A 25008-nucleotide genomic window follows, 5' to 3' on the forward strand; every position below is an offset into this window, starting at 1 on the left:
TATAAAGGGATAACAAGGGGGATCTTTGCAATGATGGAACTGTTCGGCATCTTCATTATGATGGTAGATACACAAACCGATGCGATAAAATTACATAGAACTAAAAACATATATACACACTGAGTACAAGTAAAATGAAGGAAATCTAAGTAAGATTAGCAGACTGTATCAATGTTAATATCCTCATTGTGCTATTTTACTATAGTTTTACAAAATGTTACCATGAGGAGAAACTAGCTAAAGGATACTAGTTTTTCTCTGTACTATTTCTTACAACTACAATGAATCCACAGTTATATCAGTAACAATTTCAACTTAAAAAAATAATAAACCAGATTGTAAATTCATTGTCAAAAGGAACTGTCCTTAGTTTTTCTGACTTCTTGTCTGATTCCCCACCCTGCAATTCCCAAATATTGAGACCAGTGTGAGAGAAGGGCATAATAAGAGGTAATTATTTGGTTTCTGGTTTATCCAAGGGGAATTAAGTTTATTAATTTCTATAAAAGTAAAATCTATATTTTATCAAAATTCTCTATATAAATTGCATAAAATAAAATCTAAAACAACAACTGTCTCTGAAGTAGTTCATTAGCTTACTAGGGAATGAAATCACTTGAAAATAACCCCAAGAGCAGTTTTAAAATTTCACTATGTTTACATGGGAACCAGACGCCTTTGAAATCAACTGTCATTAGGTAGGAGTCTTTGGGCATCAGAGTCATGGAAAACTGGCAGATTGAGGCCATGGGATTTCAGCAGGCTCTTCTAACAAAAGCCTTCAGAGCAGTAGCACTCCACTACCCCCTTTCTATCCTGTTTTAGCATAAAACAATGTAAGAAGAGAGGCAGGAAACAAGTGATATATAGGGCAGTGTCAGCTCAGGTCATGATCTCAGGGTCCTGGGATCGAGCCCCCACATCGGGCTCCCTGCTCAGTGAGCAGTCTGCGTTTCCCTCTCTCCCTCCCCCTGCTCATGCTTGCTTGCTTTCTCTCTCTCCCTCCGTCTCAAATAAATAAATCTTTTTTAAAAAACGCAAGTATACACTTACGTGTTCTTTGATAATGAACCCTCCTCACAATGATGTCCATTGTGTAGCTATTTCTGGATAGATTTTAATTTAGATTGAGAGAAAAAAAACCTACAAATTCATTAGAAGTCAGAATTATAGGATATTTCAAATGAAATATAGTTTGAGTTCTTTCATATACATGTATCTACCTTTAATACCCAAGTAGAAGTCTTACCTGGCTTGCTTTAGAGAAGCTTGTAATCAGCCCTGTAATTATTTTATGAAGCAGGGTGTTAAAACCCCAGCAGGGTGTGCACAGAAGGAATTTAAATGTTTTCTGTAATACGATTTTCAGCCTTTATTTGCTTAAAAAACTAGCCAAATTCAGTTGAGCCGAGGCAGGATGACTACAGATGCCAAATTTAAAAGTCGCAAAGAGGCATCATGATCAGTGTCACCTTGGAAATGGAATCTGCAAGCCTCTTGGTAGACATGGTCAGTGATCCTGACCTATGTTAGCCGCCCCAAAATGATGCAAGCAGTGCTCATCTAAGAATTTCTCTCAACCTACAGCCCAACTGAATGTGCTTCCTTGCCCAGTTTCCAGGTCTTGCCCCCTCATAATTCACAAGATTGCAGAAATCCTACCTCCTCTAATATTCAACTAGTGTATCACCTGCTTCTTTGGGGAAAAAAACCCTACCGTTCATTTAAATCTGTTTTTTCATTAAGATAATAAGGATAGGATATTATCATAAAAGGTATTTCAGCCTTACAATATTATTTACTTTGGGGATCCATAAATAGTAATTAACTATTAAACTACAGTGCTTTAGAGGTCAGAAAGTATTTGATAGGGAATGAAATGAGAAATAGTGATAACAGCTAAAAAGTAACTGTCATGTAAATCAGTGGGAAAATATGAGACATGCATGGTCCTTTCTGTGTCACTGATGTCCCCACGAAATGGGGCTAAATGACAGGAACCATTTTAACTTGCTTTGAATAGCAGCCACCACTAACTTGACTAAATGCAAATGAAACATCAATTTCCTAACCATAAAAACTTTCCAACCAATGAGCTTTTCTTGCATGAAAAATGGGGCCTCTGAAAATGCTCATTGATGTCTATACATATCACTGCAGATGTCCTTGGGTTTTCCTTCTAGACACTGAACAAATTGGGGACAGAAATATTTTGTCCCCTGGGTAGAAGATTCACAGACCTCTACCAATATCAAACATAAAAAGAAACAAAAAGTGCAAAACCAATGCCTTGCAGCACAGAACAATATGAACATGTTCTGATTTAAAATCAGTATGTCTCAGGATCAGAAAACTTGGCTCCATACTCAGTTTACCTACATATTAACTCTGTGCCCGTAGGCAAGTTCCTTAACCTCATGAAGTCTTAGTTTCCTCATCTGTAAAAGATAGTATCTGTCTTATGGGATAGCAGGGACTAAAATAAACACATGCAAGAGCTCCTAGCATGATGCCTGGCATAACAGAAATACTGAGTAAATAGTAGCTATTACTATTTAGCATAGAGTCCGAGCTATGTGATGTTAACAGCATTTCTTATCTTTGGCATTATCTGGTTGATAAACTTTTGGTGAAGGCGGGGGAGAATTGATGGGGAGTCAGATAGTGGAGGGAAGAAAGTTTTGTTAACATATGTTAGTAGCGTCAGATATTTGCTGGCTAAAAAGTTTCTGGTTAGTCTGAACCCTCATCTCCCCGAAATCACCTTAAAAATAGGAGCCATGTAATCCTATGTTCATATGCACATATAACCTTGTATTCATAAGCTGTATGCTGCTGTCCTTCCTTTCCTGTCTATCTGTTATAACAGAAGAAAAAAAGGCAACGTCACAAGCAAACCTGAACCTTTTTGCAACAACTAAGATCACTTGAGTTTTCTAAATCTTGCTGACTTTCTCTGCAAAGGTTCCACAACAGCATTAGAAGGGGCAATGTGGTATTTTGAAGCAGCAGGTTGGAGCCTTGATTTTGCCATTTACCATCTCTGTGGTGTGGGGAAAGTCAACAAGTCTTGCTGGGCTTGGCTTCATCAGTGAATGAGGAGGCTGCGCTGGATGATTTGTAATGACTCCATTAGTTCTAAAATTTAATAGTTTTATGACTACATCTGACCTAAGACAGCCAAAAGGCATACCTGACTTTCCAAATTTCTCAAACTACCCAAAAGGCCCCGTTTAAGTTTCCTCACCCACACTTGATACCAAATAAATCACATCTGGACTCAGTGAACAATCTCATTATTTATTCCTCCCTCCCCTGTCCCAAGTCCTTCCCACAACCTAACAGAGCAGTAGTGAGGGACTGTTCTTTCCCCTCATGCTTCTAACAGTGGAATCATGCAAAGAAAATTTAAGAAGTGAAACAGCTACTCATTTAAATGGAAATTTCTGCTGACTTGTCACTGTGGATATATCTAAAGACCAACAGAAAGACAGGAAAAAATTCACCAATTATTCCTTCTTTATACATTTTACCAACTTTCCTGGACTTGAAATTACAATTGCCAAACAATTCAAATCAGAACTCCTTTCAGATGAAGAAAACAAAGAACAAGCTATTCTAATTTTTTTAAAAAATATTTTATTTATTTGACAGAGAGAGACACAATGAGAGAGGGAACACAAGCAGGGGGAGTGGGAGAGGGAGAAGCAGGCTTCCCGCGGAGCAGGGAGCCCAATGCGGGGCTTGATTCCAGGACCCTGGGATCATGACCTGAGCCGAAGGCAGACGCTTAATGACTGAGCCACCCAGGCACCCCTATTCTAAATTTTTTAAAAGCCAAATCTATTCTTTAATTCCTAATGTTACTAACATACACCAAAATATATCAACTGTCATAAATATGTTACCAAGAAACTGACTTCAAAAAAATATATGACCTAAGTAAAACAAAGTTTTCAATGGAATCCACAGAAGCTAAATAAGCAGTTGCACCATTTCAAACAGAAAAAGCCTAAATGTGTTTTCCTTTTTATTTTTATCCAAACATTCAGGGGAAACTGACTTTCTTTGTTCAGTGTTTATTATTTCACCTTTCCTGAAGCAAAAACTGAAACACTTTGATAAATGGGAGAGTCTGGTAAACAGACCCTTGGATATTAGGGCTCAGAACCACTAACCCAGTTGCATTTTAGTTGTCCATTTTTCCTGAAGTCACTATCATCATGATTCGATTTCTTCTCGTATAACAGAGTATGATAACACCACATACAACATTACTCCAGTTCACACTTACATAGGAACCAAAATGGATCTATAATACATGCAAACAAGAACTGAGAAATCCGAAAGAAAACTGCAGAAGACAGCTGTTCTTCCTGGAAATACTATCATCACACTTTACTCCACTGATATAGTCTATTTGGTCAACCCAAGTTTTATTAACTCCAAAGACAGATTATCTCTGCCTGAAATTCAATACTCACACTTTTTTTTTTCCCTTCAGAAATCCACTAACACAATTACAAGACTCAGACTAATCCAAAGTAGTTTTTCTATACCACCCAGAAGAAACGAGGCAGTTCAGTTCTTGAACTTTTTTTTTTATTTAAGATTTTATTTATTTATTTGACAGAGAGAGATAGCGAGAGCAGGAACACAAGCAGGGTGAGTGGGAGAGGGAGAAGCAGGCTTCCCGCCGAGCAGGGAGCCCGATGTGGGGCTCGATCCCAGGACCCTGGGATCATGACCTGAGCTAAAGGCAGACGCTTAACGACTGAGCCACCCAGGCGCCCCTTGAACTTAACTTTTAAATTCAGTATTTAATAAAGAGATCAGTAAACACTTCTTTAGAGCTTCCCATAACTGTGTTACAACTGGAACTGCTCTTTGAGTTGTAGCACATTTTGCTACACTTTGCTCCCAATAAGTTACAAAAAAGTATTAAAATTAATAGGCTCATATAAATATGTCTACTTTTTTTAATAAAGGGCTTTCCCTAAACACCAAAATTAATCTTTGCCAATTCCAGGAAAAGATGATGCATTTATAAGAAATGTCTGGAAGAACACAGAAAGCTTACAAAAGTAATATACAAAGCACAGGCATTACTTACAAATGCCTGAAATATGAACATACTCATCCCCCTACATAAGAACATGAGCCTAGATTTGGAATTCCCCTGAACCACCTGGAGGGATAATGAGCCAAAGTTCACCTTCTGCTCTTCATCCTGTTCCTTCCCCCTTAATATTTTCCTCAACATACTACCCTCTACCTTCTTGAATATACCAGCATTTAAAAGTTATAAAAACTTTATTTTATTGCTCTGTTTTAGTATTGTCATAGTCTCATTCGCTATTAATTCCCAATGCATTTTTTTCATATATTAGAACCTAAATAAGTTCTTGTGTGCTGGCTAGGAACCCAAGACGTACTCACAATTCTACTGCAAAAATGGACTGAGTTCCAAACATCCTATTAATAGGCTTAATCTATTTACAGATTGATGGATTATCAGATTATCTTTACCTATCAGGTCCTTACAGGAATTAAAAATGCTTAGGAAAAGAATGAGGGACCTCCTTGTCCCTTCCTTACATGTGCCGTTTCCCAAAAGGTTCACACTGAGAACATTTTTCCAGGAAATAGGTCAGAAGTTCATTTTGCAAAGCAATTTCTGTCTCACTGATATAATTGATTGTAATTTTAAAAAAGCAAAATCATGATATGCTTGGCTAAATTATAAAATTTTTAGACTTTTACAATTCAAAAAGTTAATAAAAACACAGCAATGGAAAACCAATCAATTATCTCTAAAAATGCCACCTTCCCCCACCACCACAAATGTGCAGATATCAGTTATCTCAAAACAATGTATTTTTACGAAGACGGGTTGTGTTATGTGTGTGCGTGTACCCACAATCACAAAGCAGGATATTTGTTCTTCTATCTCTTGACTAAAAATATACTTCTAAAAGTATAAAGTGACATTCTACCACATAAAAGCATATATATTTGATAAAATATCACTTATCTGTTTTGGCAGGAAATGAGACCAAAGTGATAGAGCTGCAGTTTCACTAATTGCTAATAATTAGTTTGAAAGGAAAAAAAGAAAAGCCTTATTGCCAAGAAGTAAAATCCAATGTGTCTAGCTGCAGTTCCAAATGTAGGATAAGTATGTAAACAAACAGATTTGCCAAAATTGTGTGTTAGGATTCCAACACAAGAAGGATAAAGAGCCATGCAAATTTTTTTTATTTCCTGAGCTGATGCTGAAAATAACTCAGAGGAAAGAGCTTCTTTTGAGATATAGGAGTCCTAACCTTCACCCTCTAACTGTACATAATATCTTATCAGTGCTATGACAAGATGGAAATGTTTATTAGGGCTATTAATTTATACTTTAATCATTACATTAAGATCCAACAAGAGCACCAGATGGTACATGCAACCAAAGAGAGATATCTTCTAGACAGGGTCTGATGATTTGTAACACAAAAGCCATTGCAGGATTTTAGAGGATTTGTTATTTGGGAGCTTGTTGAGCCCAGTTTTGTGTTTAAAATGGGGAGAAAACAAACAAAAACTTAATACTTTCCTTCATCAGAAATAAGGATCTACTGATTAAGAAGAAATTATTTTGAAGTTTACTTTATTTTGAATCCTGGTACTTGAGGAAAACCTGAAGATAAATCCAAACATGTCAAGTGATGGGGACTTCTGGGCAAAGTTTCAGGCGGCAGCCGTCCACACTGGCTGATTCCATTTCCTCTCTTTGAAATGCTCAGTGTGCAATCCAGCTTCTTCCCCCAGAGCACCAATGACATTCCTCTTATCAAGGTTAGAAAATGACCTCCTAAATGCCAAACTCAATCATGTCCGTTTTATAAGCCTTGGGTCAAGTGGTACCAAATCTGTGAGGTCATCTTTAATACCTTACTTGGGGTATAATTCAGACAAAGCTTGGATCAACAAAACCATGTTGCCCTATAATTGCGGCCTCACTGGACAGAAGCTCCTGGGAGTAGGCACCTCCCTTTTACCTTTGAAGGCACAGGGCTTTACACATGGTCAAGACTGTGGAATAAATAATCTGAGGGCTTGCCAAGTTACCCAGGAAAACCCAATAATCATTCATTTTCTTTGAAGTGCTTATAGTAACAACAAAAACAACAGAGGAAAAACCTAGAAAGGTTCCAAGGGAAGTTCTTGGTTACAGAATTAAGAAATCTGCTACAATTTCAAGAGGATTTGCACACTATTTGCACATATTTGCACACTATTATTTTGCTAATTTGTCTATAACTCTTTAATATTAAAGGCCCAAATTTACTAACTTCCCTACAAAAATCAAACTTCTAAAATAATACTAATAAATGAGCACTCATTAACCTGCGTGCCAGTGAGAGAGAGTTGTCAGCTAGGTATTTTAGGATAAATATGTTTGAAACATTACAGCAAAGAGAGCTTATAACTATACTCAAAAGGCACCAGAACGCTTGAGTTTCTCACAATCTTGCTCCCAACAAAACTGCTTTTGAGAACAGAGCAGTAAGCAAATGGCGTCCTATCCGGGGACATGTAAAGCAACTGTTTCCATGGCCAGAGGAATTCCCTTCAACCTCGTTTACCTTCAGATTTGGCTATTCACCTTTCCCTGCTGGAGGGCTTCCCAGAGCCACTCCTTACCCAAATTCAGCTCCCCGCCTCTGGTTTCTCCTACTCACTCTTTTTTTTTTTTTTTTTTAAAGATTTACTTATTTATTTGACACAGAGACACAGCCAGAGAGGGAACACAAGCAGGGGGAGTGGGAGAGGGAAAAGCAGGCTCCCCACGGAGCAGGGAGCCCAACGCGGGGCTCGATCCCAAGACTCTGGGATCATGACCTCAGCCGAAGGCAGACGCCCAACGACTGAGTCACCCAGGCGCCCCTCTCCTACTCACTCTTGCCTGAGGTCAGAAACTCAATTAGCAGAATCACGCAGAGGGGAATGGGGACGGAAAGAGAGGAGGGATAGGAACGGTGAGGAGAAAGGAGGGGAAGAAAATCCACTCCTCACTAAATCCCAACCACCCAGCCCTTTCCTTCTCCTTATCACTCCCAATGCCTTGCAGTCTTTCTCAAAGCAAACCCAGCCCCCAATTTCCTCATTCTTCTTTAGTCACCTCACCCTTTCCACAAACACTGCTGTCTCAGACCCAGGGGATTTGCTCCTCTGACATGGTGGTGCTCAACCCCACCCGGCTGGTCAAAGCTCCTGCCCCAGCACAAAGAAGCACTGGGAGGAAGAATTCACCTAGGAAAGGGGAAGGGAAAGTTTGCGTACAGAAATGGCTAATATAACGTGGGTGCTAACCTGGATCCTCTACCAACATTTCCAAAACTCTTTCTTTGGGCAATATACTCTAAGTTCCAAATTATCATGAACTTTTAGAACACAATCCTATTTGTAACTTGGGGACTGCATACAATTATTTCCTGATAAATTACAAACATGTTATGAATTAGTAAATATTAAGCTGTTGGATTCATCAAACATCTGTACTCTAAAGGTGACAATATGAGCCACCCCAGGCTTGGCAATGTCTGTTTACTAATCCAGAATCTGTTGGTTATACACGTGAACTCTGCAAAACTAGTAAGTCTCTGTGAACCAGTCCCCTATGAACATCCAAATTCTCTTCCCTGAGGATCGAGAAACTGTTAAGACACTTTTTTATTCACTCCAGCAGATGAATCTTAAATAGGGTTTATTTATGGGTTTTTTGTTTGTTTTTTTTTTTTATCATTTTAGACCTCTATTGTGTTGGATTTTAAATTAATTACTCCAAGGCAGAGGTCTATGTATTTTCAACAGCCGGACTGCCAAACAGGATTTCCATTTGGGTCCACTCGGCTCACCTGAAATACAGGTCCCACTTCTCATTTACCTTGTTTTAGGGTGTCCAGGTGTCCTCCTCAGGAAGGCTTGGATTTTGCTTTCTCTGTCTATTCAATGTTTTACAAAAGGTACAATCTCCCAGGAAAAGCTGTTAGTCTGACCCTATGACTGAAGGCTTTTGATTCAGCTGGCACATTTCAAGACTCTCGAGCCTGGCTCCCTGCTCCAGGCCTAAACAAAAATCTCTGTGGAAAGCTAATTCAAAAGCAGAGCTCACTCACTCTTTACCAGGCTGCCCTACTTGACAGCCTGTAACCTGTCCAAAGCCGCCCTCGGTTTCCTGTGGCCTTGAGAAAGAACCCTCCTTAAGAATGCCATCCAGCTGCACCGGCTGGCTTTGTACATTAACCCCTTCCAACCTGGTTTCCCATCACCCCCAGAGCAGCAGTGCCCTCACTGCATAAGAAACATATCAGAAAAAGGACAAGTTCCAGACATTTACAGCTGGTGTTAGCAATAATGACAAATCCTTGGGATTTAAGCCTGAGGGCCAATGGGACCGCCAAACCTCCAATTTCAAGAAAAACACTTCATCTTAGCTAAGGATAGCCGTATTATCATAAAGAAGCCAAATTAATTCCTCTTTCACCCAGATACACACAGACACATACACACACATAATATACAAAATCATATTAAAAGGAGGGCAATACCAACAAAACTGTTCCATGGAGAGAAGAACGAGCATGAGAATACATAAATTTTTTTTTAAGTTGGATACTTAATTTCAATTCTCTGTCAAAATATTTACGCCAAGGAAAAGGCTTCTGCCTAGATACTAATGTTCAGAGTAGACAGTTGTAAGCAGAATGGAGTCAGCTAGAGAAAAGTCAGGCAAGGAAGCTAAGTCTTTTATAGCTCAAAGGAGGAATGGCACAGATACAAGTAAAGAAACATGCTAGGAGAGCATTTGAAAGCTAAAAGAAATTAGAACAATTTTACTTGGTACGCTAAGATTTTGCTTGACATTCTTATTTATTCAATTCACCTGATAATCCTGAGCCCCTACCTTGCCACCATATATGTGACTATTTCTACAAAAGCCCCACCGTAAGACCTGAGTACTCAAAGGCTTGAGGTTAGTGACCTAAGAACATGAAGACTTCAAAAAGGGCCTGTGTGCTTTATGTTATACACAAAACACTTTAAATGCCTGGTGAAGGCCATCTTTGTGACCACAGAGCAAGAACAAAGCTCCTGCAGTGGCTGTTTACTTTACCTCTTTCTCATTCATTCTCTCACCCAACCAACATCTACTCATCTGTCCAAACCCCCTGTTTGGCCTCATAAGGGATAAAAGATACAACTCAAACTCGTCATGGAGCTTAAAAGTGAATACAGAATATCAGACATACCAATAAACAACTATACCATAAGATGGAGATAAAGGCTGTAAGGATTCCACAGCATAATAGGGAGATCAGAATAGGAAATCAACACTTCCTACTAGGTCTGTAAAAGCTTCATGAAGTCAATGGTTGCTGAGCTGGACTATCAAGGATGGTCAAGGTTTCAATAAGATGGTTGGAATAGGGATACCAGAGGTAGTAAATACATATAAAAAAGTGAGAAAGAAAAGATAGTAACTTTCCATTTCCCGTATTTTTCCTATGTCCATATGAAGCCGGCAATTAGTCTTCAACAAGCAAAATAATCCTCAGAGTATGAAATTTTGTAAATTTAGAGATTTTAACTGACAAGGGCGTCATAGGCAAATGCATGGATTTCAAACTCCACAGATTCCTTTTTCTTTTCTTTTTTTTAAGGAGGCTCCACACCCAGCGTAGTGCCCAGTGTGGGGTTCGAACTCATGACCCTGAGATCAAGACCTGAGCTCATATCAAGAGTTGGACGCTCAACCAACTGAGCCACCCAGGCGCTCCTTAACTTCACACATTTCTTACACCTAACAAACCTGGCCAATTTTCTCCCCTAGATTCCTGCTATGACTTATAAGTTGGTGCCTTGGAGGGCCTGCAACCTTGCTGTTCTAGGTCTCCTTTATACTACCTACACTACCACTGGTTCAAATTCTTTGAATCAGCTACTAAAATAAGTTAACTACTTCAAGGCTGCACTGAAAATACCCATACTGACTATATGATAAAAGAACACTGCAGTCTGGAATAATTTAACATATGCTTAACTAAACCACGCTCTCACCAAGTGATTTTCCCCCATCTCACAGGCTTCTTGAAGGTTAATTTCAGTCATCTGTGCAAAAGCACAGTGTCCGTCTGGCACCTAAGTGTTACCTGGAATGCTGATGTCTGGGTCCAAGTTGCACCTGGCCACCTGGAGCTTCATATGGCTCTTCTACCTCATACACATTTGCATCGGTGTCCTCCATGCTTCTGGAATTCTGCCATTCTAACTCGGGAGTTTTCCCCATGGCCATTATAAATGGCAAGTTCTCATACTCTGGTATTTCCTCATAATGGCGTACATTTTCATACTCTGGTGCACAGCCACTCGTAATAGATTTGCAAGGCGCCTGAGATGAGGACTCCCTGGAGAGCATTTGATCATCCAAAGACTCAGCTCTTGGTCCATTAGCTGCACTGGTCTGACCCCGAGACTTCTTCCTCTTCTTTTGGGATTCTAGGCTGTAGTTATCTGCAGAATATGCCTTGATGGGTTTACTTCTCTTCTCTTCTACCAACATGCCATGCCTTTCACTTTCATCACTTTCAATTCCTTTCCTCTCCCCACCTGACAGGCTGCCTGCGGTTGTGTCTCCAAGCTGGCTATTCTTGGACCAAAATTTCTGGAAGTCACTCTTCATGAAACAGATGGACAGTTTCATGTTGAGCAACTTCTTTAAAGAGTTCTTCTTTTGAGTGTCTTTGCAAGGCTTAGTGCACCTTTCCGCATCCATGGCAGATAACGATTTTGCTCTAGGCTTAGTTATGGCAGTTGAAAGCTCACTATTTGATGATACAGTGACAGACTTTAAGGATTCCGGGTTCCCTGAAAAGGGTAAAATAGGATGAGGTAATTTCCACACTGGCTTTTCTGAAGCCCGTTTAGGCATATCAAAGGAAGACGACATACCGAGGTTTTGGGCGCACAAATGCCGAGGGTGATTTCTTTCTAGACCTTTCTCTGAATTATTTTCCTCATTTGAGGGATAAGAACTTTTTTCCACAAGCTCCTCTGAGGCAGCCTTTTTAAGCACTCCTGCAGCAGGCAAGCTGTGTCTTTGAGGTTTTTTCGGGACAATCCTTGAGGAAATTTCACCTTTTATTGTAGATTGCTTTTGCATTTGAGGGGCAGACACTCCCAGGTTACAGGTGGTAGGCAAATGTTCATTGCAGGTTAATTTGAGCTGCTTAGGCAAGCTCATAGATAAAGTACTACATCTTATAAAACTGGTCCCTTTGTCCACAGCAAGTGACATACTAGAACCATCCACTGTCTTGCTGTCAGAATTTAAATTAGAATCTGTTTCCATTTTTTCAAAGGAAGATGTTTCATGACACATAGCTTTCTGTGGATTGACTAAATTTTGTCTGTCACCATTGGAGTCCACATTCAATTCACTTTTATTTCCTGGCTTCACTTTGTCCACCTGTTCCTTGTTACACAAAACATTCTGATGAAGAACACTGATTTTATTGTTTTTCAAACCAGCTTCTAAAAGACAAGAAGAGTTACTGTCTAAATTCTCTGGTTCTTCAGTACTTTCACTAGGAACATCTATATACTTTTGACGTAACAGACGAGCAGCCCGTGTCTTTCTGGGCTTGGGGGTTGGAAATTTGGGAGTATATGGTACTAACTGAATTTCTAAGGGACCAAGGTCTTTGACTTCTGATTTCTTATTAACTCCATCTGAAGATAGAAAAGTACTCCTTTTACCATTTTCCAGAGCTTCTTGTTCAGATGAATGAAAGCAAGTATTGCTTTTTTCACTGCTATGCTGATAAGTTTCATCACTAGGAAGCTGTAGGTGGCAGTGGTGATGATCAGGAACTTTTTCAAAGCTGGACAGGGAAGGTGACAAATCTGCAAACTCAACTCTGAATTGTCTGTTAGAATTATAGCCATCATTAATTTCTGAGTTGTCTGTGGATCTGTGCTTCTGTAGGGAAATAAAAGGTAATGTTCGTTGTGTTAAAACATTTTTAAGCTTCTCTTCTAGGATGTTTGCCTTTAAAACTACTCCACTCTGGCTCTTGACATTTTCAACATTAGAATCACATTTACTCCTTGTTTTTATAGCTGAAGAGAATTCATCAATTTTACTATTTTCTAAATTTTCATGCATTTCCAGGGGCTCTAAGATAAGTTGCTTTACACACAAATTCTCTCTATTCCCAAGTTTATGGATACACTGAGAACTGCATGAACACATTGGTAAAATATAATCATTGCTCTGATGCCCTACATTTTTACAATTAGAGTTGTCGGCATTTTCAGGTAATTCCTGTTTGTGCTCTTCCAGGTTCACAATGATTTTCCTTGATGGTGACTGCCCAATGTCTCCAACAGGTGAGCCCTTCAGAACTTTTGGTTTTGGGGCTATTGCTGGTTTGGTTTTCTTTGTTGACTGTGGAACACTAGAGATCACAATATCAGGTTTAGGTGCAATAGGAGGTGGAGCTGGCTTATTATTTGCTACCACAAACTTTGGCTTGGGGGCCACTGGTGGCTTCTTAATCTCTAGAAAGGAAAAAATAATAATTTGATGACAAAAACAAAAAACCCCAAAGCAAAAGATGATAAATAATTAAATTTGATAACATTTTTTACTTTTTTTGATAATATGGTGAACTTGCATTTTACTAGGTAGATTATGTTACATTAAAGAGTCAACATTACTCTTGAAAATTCCTTAAACTGCCATTCAATTCCAATATACAAAGCTCTGGGTAGAGTGTACATTTCTTAGCAAGTCCAATACAGTTTTCCTTCTAGCTTTGGAACAGATTATCTTCAGTAGACACTAAATGAAATCATTGCTATAGCAGAAGAAAGCACTTCAGTTCATCTGCTGAGTGCTAAGTGAGTGAATTTGCCTCAGTTACATAGAAATGAAACCCTTAAGCTTACATATCAATAAGTAGTAGTATTCTTCCACCCCAGTGATATACCAGAGTTGTATAAGTGCCTTTTCTCAAGAATCTACCTCACTAGAACAGCAAAACAATATTAAAAAGGAATACAGAAATCAGAAATTTTCTAAACTTAAAAACAAATCTAGTTCTTCTGTATTATTTGATTAATTATAAAGTTGGTACTTCTCTGTATGGATACTGTCATTGGGAATTTTTATTATAATCCTTCACAGAACTTTATTTTAAGTCATGTGTATAGGTTCTACGCCATGTCTAATCAATCAGTTTCTGGGCATACAGCCTGGACATGTGTATTTCTTTTAAGTTTCACAGGTGAATATACTGTGTTCCCTTTATTAATAACCTCTATTCTAGCGCCTTTAAAAGATGAACACAATTTCTATTGTAGCAATCCTTCCTCAACATTATATAAAAAGCACTTAATAAACACCTATTTTTTTTTTAATAAACACCTAGTATACTATGCTAGATTTGTACAGACCTGGTCCTAGCCTAAAGGCACCTAGTAAAAGCCTCACACAAAAGACCTATAAGATGAAGATACAAGGGGCCCAAACATCTGTTGTTGTTTTTTTTGTTCTTTTTAAGTTTTTCTACCTATACTATCACATCACCTAGTCACATTTCCCCAAGGAGACCTGAAGTAAAAATACTTTATCTTATACTTCTTACACTTCATGTTTGTTCCTCCAACAGGATCTAATGCTTAATAAAAATTTCCAAAAAAAAAAACCCCACAAATTTTTCAAAATATATGTTAGACGTTAAGTACTTGAATACACAGAGGCTTTGATACTTCATTTAGTGATTTTTTTTTTTTTCAACAAAGGAAATTAGTCACAACACTTGGGAAGATATTATATGAAGGGGGGAGGGAGAGAGAGAGAGATAGAGAGAGAGAGAATAGGCAGTTCTATTTCCTTTTACCAACCATTTTCCCAAACCAAGGTCACATGATAACACATGCTTTCTCATTCAATTCCTGGGTGTAATGTCCTGATAAAGAAGATAATAAAATATTTCCAAAATAATTTAATACAAATTTCCAAAGCTATACAATTTGTTAGCTATTCAATAAGCATGTTATTTTTAAGTAGAAAAAATTGTAAAACCATTCAAACCCTAATGATAAACTTTGCTATAATAGTCTATTAAATTAAACTACTGACCTATTAAGTCTTAAGATAAAAGTATGAATGCCCAGGGCCTCTTCCAAACCTCCCACCCTACCCCAGATAATGAAACATGACAAACTGTCATGTTGATTTCTGTAACCATTCTTAAAACATCCTACGTCTGGGATTTTTGAAGGAATTAAAAAAAAAAGTCAGTTTTGCAAGATGGAAAGAGTTCTGGAGACTGGTTGCACAGCAACTTGAACTATACACTTAAAAACAGTAAAGATGGTAAATCTATGTTATGTGTATTTTCCACAACTAAAAAACCCCCAAAACAAAAACCCAGTCTCATCAAATTAATCTTTTACTTTCTCAATCTTATTGCCTTGTCAAAAGCCATTTAACCAATCAATTTTTGCTTTTTAGTCAAATTGTTTTTTAACCTTTGGTACTAGTTTTACTCTTTTCTTTAAAAAAAAAAAAACAGTACCCATTTAAATGTAGAATAGTATTTTGAAAAGTTAGCAGGAATCAACTTCAATAGGATTATTGAATAAATTTTTAATTATTAGTAAGAGCAAGTGTTCAACTCACTGGTAGCACAATATCCAAAATCCTTTATTAGTAGTAGTAGTAGTAGTAGTAATATTTAGTGGCTCTATTTTGAAAGAAACAGAACTCAAAAAATAACAAGCCATTATATTACAGCCTGCTCCTATGTCACTCTTGAAGTAAGTGCATGATGTTTAGAAATGCACCCAGCACCTTTGGATTTTAATACTTTATCAACATTTAGACCCAAAAGCTGTAGAGCAAAGCAGCAAATCTTTTATTTACACAGCTGTTTGGCTCCAGGGAAAAATAAGGTAAGAAAGTAAAGCACTGGTACCATTTTACTATTACAAACATACTTGTCCTGTGTTACACACAGATGGCTGTGGTTCGTGTGCACACTTTCTTAGCTACTGGACCAGCCAAAAGGCAAAGCACAGGCATTAATGAGGCTGTATGTGTTTTAAAGGATACAAAATATACACCGATAAAGATCTCTCCTTTTTCATATACTGAAACTAGAATAATTCTAAAATCTCTATTATGGGCCTACTCATTCACAGATGCAGAAAAACAAAGCAAGCTCTCCTTCAGGATACATATAACTCAGGATGTTTACAACATTTATCTTATTTTTTAATTTTTTTAACATTTATCTTATTTTAAAATTAAGCCAACCATCCCAAATACCACAGATTAAGTCAATATAAACAAACATCCCCTCCCCCAATTGTAAATAATATTCCTAAGGTTTTAAAGAATTTGATTATTATACCAAAAAAGTATCAGAGAGATTGTAAGAATGATGAGCACATAATTTTATAAGAATGGAATGGAAATAAAACCCCAGTTTTCTTCCATATTCTCCATTTAGACATGAGAAAGAATTATAAAAAATCTTAACAGATGGGTGAACAAAAAGGTAGTTAATGCTTCTCAGCAAGCCAGGCTAAAAACCAACTAACTCAGCTAAACACAGGAAGTGTTCCTCTTTTAAACACCACAAAAATGTCTGTGGATTTCTTTAATTGTAAAGTTGATAAAATATAAAAATAGCTTGCATTATTCTAGGGTAATACAAATCAAAGCATCATAAACTTCCAGATTGAACCCCCGATCAGATTTACACATCTAAATGTCAACTTAAGTGCTTCTGTACCTGTTCATTATTAACTGTTAGGACTAGAATTGAAAGTGATACATTTAAGGAATGAATATTTTAAATGTGTTTGACACTCCAAAGGAAGGGAGAGCTAAAATGGCTGGAAAGATTTTTAAATATCCAACCACTTTAAATTTAAATTAACTGTACTGGGTCAGTAATAAAGAAAAATTGAAAGGTGAGGCACCGAAATTTAAGATGAAAATAGTTCACCTCAAGTAAGTAGAAAGTCTCTCCTTAGTAAGGAAAAGAGAGTTTATAAATAACTTCCACAGTATATGATAACATATCTCCTATACATACATATAACATTAAAAAGGAACGATGCACAACATCTTCAGGAATATTTCACTCCTTGCTTTCTTATTCCTGTTGGCTAACTTCTTGCCTTGTTAGTTGTAATCTGATTACATCTAGCAATGCAACACTCCAATATATCTATTTTAGAAAGAATACAAATCAGAACATTTATTAGAGTGCTGTTTGACAGCTTCACCTTGCAGGAATTTAGAACAAATGCCAAGAAAAGCAAAGAAAATTTAATTGTACTTAAGTGCTGAATCTAGAAGTAACTTTGAGGGGAAGCCTTACATTACTTTACTACAAAATTTCTAATGAAAGTGTTTTTCTTTCAACATGGGCAAAAACATATAGAAAAAACCCCGCAATACTTAATATATTATTAAGTTCTGGTTTAAAAATTGACCTAAGGTCTTGCAAAGTGATTTTAATCGTAATTAGCAATTACTTTACTAATTATTTTTGGAAAATAAGAACTGTTCCTTAAGACTGTTTAGACATACAACGTCGAGAATTGCTCAAAATCCACACAAAGGTAAATTACAGGCTTTGTCATTTGGATGAAGAGAAAGGACTATGGAAGGCAGACAGAAAATAAGGCTTCGTTTACACTAACCAGGTAGAAACAGAAAAAAATCCATAAAAACTGGGTGAAGATGAGCAAAAAATTGCCATCGACAATTCTACTCCTCTGCTTCTCAGGTAACAGAGGAAAAACCACCAGGACAGGAGCCACAAAGTCTAAAGTTCTCCATCTAATAAGGGTCAGGGTTTCCAGTAGATAACTAGGTTCAAAGCGACTCAGCGTAGTGGCTGAGTTCAACAGTCCGGGAACACTGCCTTTCCTAGAATAACAGATTTCTTAACATGGGAATCTAAACTACTTTCACACGCAAAGGCAAAGTCCCCCAAACTTTAGGAGGGACGAGCAAATGTTTCCCTCTTCATATTTCGTGATTCACCTGGCGCAAAGAGCTCCCAACACGGGTCTCCGTATAAAGGGAGGTCCCAAGAGATACACGATTTCCAACCAGCCCCTCTCGGCAGGAAGGGACGAGAAAATCCGGCAGCACACGCTGTCTGCTCCGCACTTGCACAGCCCTTGGGAAAGGTAGGCGTTAACCCATCCGTGAGGAGAAAGTTGCTCCAGAGCCCAAGACTAGCAGCGCTCCCTACAAACTTTCCAGCGGCAGCGCGAGAGCCGTCACTTACCGGCGGCAGAAGTCATGATTCCCTGTGCAGCTCGCTTCGCTTCCCCGCTCGCCCCCCTCAATCCATGCTCCTCTTACAGTCCATTGTTTCAAGAGTTTGAGCAGAAGAGAAAAGCCTCTGCAGCGCCCGCATTCCGTCCCGCTGCCCAGCGGCGCAAAGCGAGCGCCGCACAAAGGACGCGGCCGGCTCCAGGGACCCGGCGGCGCACCCGAGCGCGAGCCGCAGGCGGCGGGCGGGCGGGCACGAGCGCCACCCAGCCGAGCTCCCGGAGGACGGCCAGGCGCGGGCACGAGCAGAGCTCACGGCGGCTCGGCCGGCGCGTGCTCCTCTCCAGCTCCAAAAAAATAAAAAATCAGGGCTTCAGGCGCCCCCTGCTAGTCGCGGCCGTAAAAGGCGGACAAAAGCGCCAGCCTCCTCCAATCAGTGGGCTCGAGCTTCCTCCCGCTCCTGCCCCTTCCGCCCACACGCTCTTGCTCTATTCCAATCAGTGGTCCTGAAAAGGGGGCGTGAGCTGCGAGGCATTCTGGGAATTGTAGTTTTCTGGACAGAAGTGACGGTCCGTAGCAGACGCCGAGGTGCCGCCAGTTCTCCCGCCTTCATTTCCCATCGTGCTGAGGCGGGTGGCATGGCGGAGAAGGATGACACCGGAGTTTGACGAAGAGGTGGTTTTTGAGGTAAGGGGAAAATGGCGGTGGGTGTGGATTGCCTTTGTTTGAGAAGGACAAGGGGGAAGGCGAAGGGCCGATCCCGGCAGAATGGATCGGTGACGCTCCTTCCCGCCTCGGTCACCGAATCTCGGCAATTTCTGGGCGTAGTGTTGTCCGCAGCCTGACAGGTGTAGCCCCAGGCACCCTTGCCGCGGCAATCTCCGCCTCAGGCCCGCCCAGAATTCCCAGCTGGGGCCCCGTTGCTAGGCGGGTGGACCAGAACCCTGCCGGTTCCTTCCCGGGAGATGGATATGCTGCGGGGGTACTGCGCCCGGGTGGGGCGGGGCGCAATCGTGCATTTTGGATACTCCTCTCTACAACTTAGCCTCCCCTTTTTTTTTTTTTTTAAAGATTTTTATTTATTCATTTGACAGAGAGAGACACAGCGAGAGAGGGAACACAAGCAGGGGGAGGGGGAGAGGGAGAAGCAGGCCTCCCACAGAGCAGGGAGCCTGATGCGGGGCTCGATCCCAGGACCCTGGGATCATGACCTGAGCCGAAGGCAGACGCTTAACGACTGAGCCACCCAGGCGCCCCAGCCTCCCCTTTTTTCGTGCTCGATTTTTTGGGTCAGTATCCAGAAATGCCTCGGGTCACAGTTCACGGTCGAGGCGTGGTCCTCTTAATGAAGGCAGCAGGTGCCAGTTTTCTAACACGTTTTAAAATCTGTGTGCGGGACCTACTGAGAGTGATTAGGAACGAGGCATCTCAACATCTAGGTTCAGTTCTTTTGTCCTTTGCTGTTGCGCTAGGTGTAGCCAGTTCTTCTGACTCGAGGCTCTGGGTGTGAGTGCTTTTGTGTGGGACTATTTTAAGACGTTCTCTGCCATCTTGAATGAAAAAAAACAAAAACAAAAACAGGCGAGTGTTTTTGTTGCCATTTATCTATCAGATACAGGTGAAAGCTCATACGCAGCGTAGATATATTGCATATATGTATGCTTTATGTTCACTCATCCAACCGGATTTTAAGAAATTTTAAAAAAAGAAATGGCCCATTCCATACACTGGGAAAGCTAGCCATTAAACAGTGCAGAATGATAAGTGTTGAAATATGTATTAACTGTTATTGGAGGATTGATGTGGAAACGCCAGTCTGTTCTTGTGGCCTCAGAGAAGCTACACCCAGTAAATGATATCGGAGGTAAATCTTGAACTATGAATCGGATTAGAACGAAAGGAGAAAATGCATTCCTGGGAAAGAGAACTGAGCATGCCAAGGTTAGGAGGTGTGAAAGTACCTGGTGTGGATTTTTTCAGGGGCATGAGTGTGGAGGGTCGCTATATAAAGTGGTTTGATGTGGCTAGAATGTAGAAGTAGTGCAAGATAGAGCCATTTTACCAAAATGAAGAGTCTGGATTCCAGGAGCTCATTTGGGAAGACAAGTGTCTGAATTTTGGAAATAAGAGAAGAAATAATGGACTGATGGCTTGGACAGGTAATTCTTAGAATTAAAGGTAAAATCAAGGAAACAGTTACAGATTGAATGTGGGAGCTGAAGGAGACAAAAATCTAGGTTGCTCAGATGTGTAGGGTAAAGAAACCTGGGCGGATGTTTTTTTTTTCTTTTTTTTACCCTATTATTTTTTAGATTTCTGAATATAATAGTAATGCATGCTCAAAAATCATTTCCTTGTAGAAAATAAGCCATAAAATTAAAATCATCCTTTATCCTGCCACCCAATGATGGCTGCTATTAACATTATAGTATTATGTGTTCTTACAGACTTTTTTTTAAGCAAGTGTTATGTTTAGCGTGTGATATTTTTTAAAGCAAAAGGTATCATACCAAATAGAATTTTGTATGTATTTTTCATATAAATTTATCATGAGTCTTTAATTATTCATTACTCTTTGAAAACATTATTGATAACATAATATTCCAGCATATGTGTGTATTGTAATATAACCATTTTTCCATTTTGGATAATTATATTGTTTCAAAATACCATTGTAATAACACTGATATGATTCCATCTTTAACTGCAACTCTGATTTTTCCTTAGAATAATTTCTAGAAGTGAAACTAGTGGGTCAAAAGGATATGACAATTTAAGACTTATACAGAAAGGTTATACTAATTTACATTTCCATTAGGAATAAGAATATCAATTTCACCAAATCCTCAGCAATGGCCTTTTTAGTTTTTTTTAATCTTTTCTAATTTGATAGGGAAAAATAGCACTCCCTTGTTCTAATTCATATTTTGTGCATTTATTTGAGCCATTTTTATTTCTTTCTTTGCATGCTTCTTTTTGTATTTTTTGTTCATTTTCCTTTTAGATGCTAGCTTCTGTATTTTTATTTGTATTTTTTATTTGTGGGGGGGAGTACAGAGGGAGAGACAGCAGTGGGAGAGACAGAATCTTAGGCAGTCTCCATGCCCAGTGCGGAGCCTGAAGCCTGAAACAGAGCTCAATCTACCACCCTGAGATCATGACCTGAGCCCAAATCAAGAGTCCCAACGCTAAACCGACTGAGCCAACCATGCACCCCTGGATGCTAGCTTCTTAAAAATTGATTTGCAGGGGCACCTGGGTGGCTTGGTGGGTTAAGCGTCTTGACTCTTGGTTTCAGCTGGGTTCATGATCTTGCAGTCATGGGTCAAGCCCCATGTCGGTCTCAATGCTCAGTGCAGAGTCTGCTTCAGGTTTTTGTTTCCTCCCCTTGCTCTCTCTCTCTCTCTCAAATAAATAAATTATTTTTTTTAAAAATTGATTTGCAAAAAAAAATTGATTTGCATGAGTTCTTCATGTGTTACTTAGCCTTATTATACTTGTAGAAAATTGTTTTCAGTTTGCTGTTTCCTTTTTGTCATGTAATCTTTATTGAGGCATAATATTCATAAGAAAAGTGTACAAATCATAAATGTGCAGATTGACAAATTTTAACATGTTGAATACACCCATGTAACCAACAGCCAGATCAAGAAACAACATCACCAGCACACCAGAAGCTACCTTTTACTTCCTTTGTCAGCTCTGCCCACCTCAGAGAAAACCATTATTCAGACTTGTAATAACTAACTTAGTTTTGTCTACACTGTACAATTCCATTTGTATATGCTCTTTTTTGGCCGACTTTTTTTGCTCTCTGGTTTTGTTAGATTCATTCATATTGTCATGTGAGCATTTTTTATTTCTCCATAGTATTGCATGTGAATGTATGACAACTTCTTGATCTATTCTACTGTTCATGGTTTGGGTAGTTTCCAATTTGGGACTATTAAGAATAGTGCTGCTTAGTATATATGTTTTGTTCAACATGTTTCTGTTGGGTATATACTTAGAAGTGGAATTACTGAGTCATAGGAAATGCACATGTTCACCTTTTGTAGATACTGTCAAATATTGTTGTACCAGTTTATACTCCTCTAGCAGCAGAGTATAAGAGGTCTGGTTGCTCTACATCCTCACCAACACTTGGTAATATTAGTCTTTCTTGTTAACTATTCTGGTCTGTCCTCTTGCCTTTAATTTGCATTTTCCTGATAACTGAGAGTCTTTTATAGGTTTATGAGCCCACCCATTGTAAATCCACTTTTGTAAAATCAATTCATGTTTTTTGCATATTTTTCAATTGGGTGATCTCTTTTACTGATTCGAAGTCTTTTGTTGGATATATGTACCTCAGATATCTCAGATACAAGTCTTTTGTTGGATATATGTACCTCAAATATCTCAGAATATGTGTGGCATTCTCTTAATAGTGTCTAAATGAACAAAAGCTCTTAATTTTATTATAATCCAATAGAACCTTTTTCTTTTGTGGTTAGTGTTTTTAAAGAAATATTTGCCTACTTTAGAGTTAGACAGGTATTTTCTCTAAAAGCTTTATTTTACCTTTTTCATTTAGCTCTGTCATACATCTGGAACTGATTTTTATATGGTATCAAGTAAAGATCAACATATTTTTTTCCCAAATGGATGTCCAGTTAACCTTGCGTTTATTCAGCAGACTATTCTTTCTCCCAGTGAACTACTTACTATGTTGCTTTTGTAATAAATCAGGATACCTAGTATGTGTGGCTCTTTTTCTGGATGCTTTCTTTTCCATTGGTCAGTTTGACCATTCTTGTGCCATAACACATTATTTTAATAACTGTAACTTTATAATAGGTCTTAGTGTCTGGTAGGATAAACCCTTCAGCTTTATTTTCCTTCAGGGTTGCTTTGGCTATTTTTGGTCCTTCGCATTTCCACATGAATTTTTAGACTCAGCCTGTCAATTTCAGTTAAGAAAAAACCCCTGAGATTCTGACTAGGATTGCTTTGAATCTATAGGTTGATTTGGAGAGACCGTCTTTACAATACTGAATCTTTCAATCCATGAACGCTTTTACTGCTCACCTTCTAAATGAGGCAGTTCTCATCTTAGTGCTCTAGAACTGATTTTACAAACAGGGAATACAGGGGACAAAAGTAATTTTCCCTCTACCCTTCTGAGTTCTTGACTGAGACCCCTGGTACTAAAAGATACATTAACAAGAAAAAAACATAAGTTTATTAACATGTATACTTCAGGTATACATGGGAGATACTGTTAAAAACCAGAGCTAGACAGTATTTAAAGCAGGAAAAACAGATTTTAATCCCAACTATCACAGTAGGAGAAAAGAGACCTCAGTGCAGAACCAGGCTCAGTTGCAAATACAGTGTGGGCAAGTGAGAATTTCATTACTAAGAGGAGACACTGGGGTATGAGGGGTTTTGGTTAAACTGACCTAATAGGATTCTTGCTGAAGACAGGCCAGGGGATGTCGGGACATCAACCTGAGGTGGTAGTGGAAGATGAAGAACCCAGTATCTATCAAGGTTGTTATGCTCATGAAGTTGAGAACACATGATCACAATCATAAGCAACAACATAAGAATGAGGAAACCATCACCACAACTGCCTCGCAATAACCCACAAAGCTGGTACAGTGTCACTATAACTCAGAATCTATCCACTATCTCTGCTGTAACTGCCTCTGCATTACCAGAAAGCTGGTAACACATATAGGAAGGAAGGAAGAAAAGGAAAGAAGGAAGGGAGAAAGAAAAAGCCCAATTTATATCTAGCATTCTAGCTGCAAAATAATTTGGGAAATCTTACATTTAGCTTTCCTGTCTCTTTAAAATAAGAGGCATACTATAAAGAAGGAAGATAGAATGGAGGTTGAACAAATTGGTCTATCATATCCATCATAGGACCTAACTTCTCCTCCCCTAAGAAAATTTGACTGGATATTTTTGGTGTATTTGTTTTAATACTGTTAATGACTACCAGAGTCAGAAATCAGACTCATTTATATCTTAAGACTTACTCAGAATGTCATATGCTACATTAACATTTAAATTTTAAGTCAAGCAAAGTTTTGGAAAATACTCCAAATACCTTCTTTCCCTGCTTAAAACTCTTTTTTAAGTGTCTTGATTTAATATCAATTTAATATCAATTTCCTGGAGTATTAAAAACCTACTATCTTTTCTTATAATTTTGGTCCAGAGATCACATCTGAGTTGTGCTAGTCTGGGTGGACGAGGGGTGCACTGAAAGATGGTGTAGTAGATGAATTAAGAAAGGAAAGGAAGAGTGAGATTCCCAGGTCCGGGCCCAGTCCTTGCCTGAGAATCTGACCACCTTCATTTTATCAGCACTATATTCCATATATGTTCAAAGTTAATTACATTATGTTGGAGCCTAACTACCCGAAGAGGCTCCAGTGGAAAGGACAGCATAACCTCAGACTTGGACCTCTCAGGCTGAACAAAGTTTAGAAAATGATGAACAGCATGGGTACTAACATGGGTACTAAGCAAAATAAATATTGAAATACCAATATCATCATTTTACTCTATAATGTTATCTCTAAGATGTTTTGAGAGTAGGAAGCCTCTGTTGACCTTAGGCAGGTATTAAAAAGTTCTGATGTTGCTCTTTTATA

At 38.9% G+C, this 25008-nt stretch overlaps 2 protein-coding genes across 7 annotated transcripts in view; one reads left to right on the forward strand and one right to left on the reverse strand.

Moving 5' to 3' along the window:
* Positions 1-18716, reverse strand: part of FGD6 (FYVE, RhoGEF and PH domain containing 6) — a 113834-nt gene extending 95118 nt beyond the window's left edge. For both annotated transcript variants that reach the window (XM_006741853.3, XM_031037431.2), the window contains exons 1-2: positions 18372-18716; positions 11202-13611 (exon numbers count right to left, since the gene is read on the reverse strand). In XM_006741853.3, coding sequence (XP_006741916.1) covers positions 11202-13611; positions 18372-18387 — 2426 coding nt within the window. In that variant the 5' untranslated portion in view covers positions 18388-18716. The remainder of the gene's footprint in view (positions 1-11201; positions 13612-18371) is intronic.
* Positions 18717-18899: 183 nt separating this feature from the next.
* VEZT (vezatin, adherens junctions transmembrane protein) overlaps positions 18900-25008 on the forward strand; it is a 73745-nt gene continuing 67636 nt past the window's right edge. For all 5 annotated transcript variants that reach the window (XM_081819066.1, XM_081819067.1, XM_081819068.1 and 2 more), the window contains exon 1: positions 18900-19045. In XM_081819066.1, coding sequence (XP_081675192.1) covers positions 19010-19045 — 36 coding nt within the window. In that variant the 5' untranslated portion in view covers positions 18900-19009. The remainder of the gene's footprint in view (positions 19046-25008) is intronic.

The sequence above is a fragment of the Leptonychotes weddellii genome, chromosome 5 (assembly GCF_054177405.1).
Source record: "Leptonychotes weddellii isolate Sample4059 chromosome 5, ASM5417740v2, whole genome shotgun sequence".
NCBI lineage: Eukaryota > Metazoa > Chordata > Mammalia > Carnivora > Phocidae > Leptonychotes > Leptonychotes weddellii.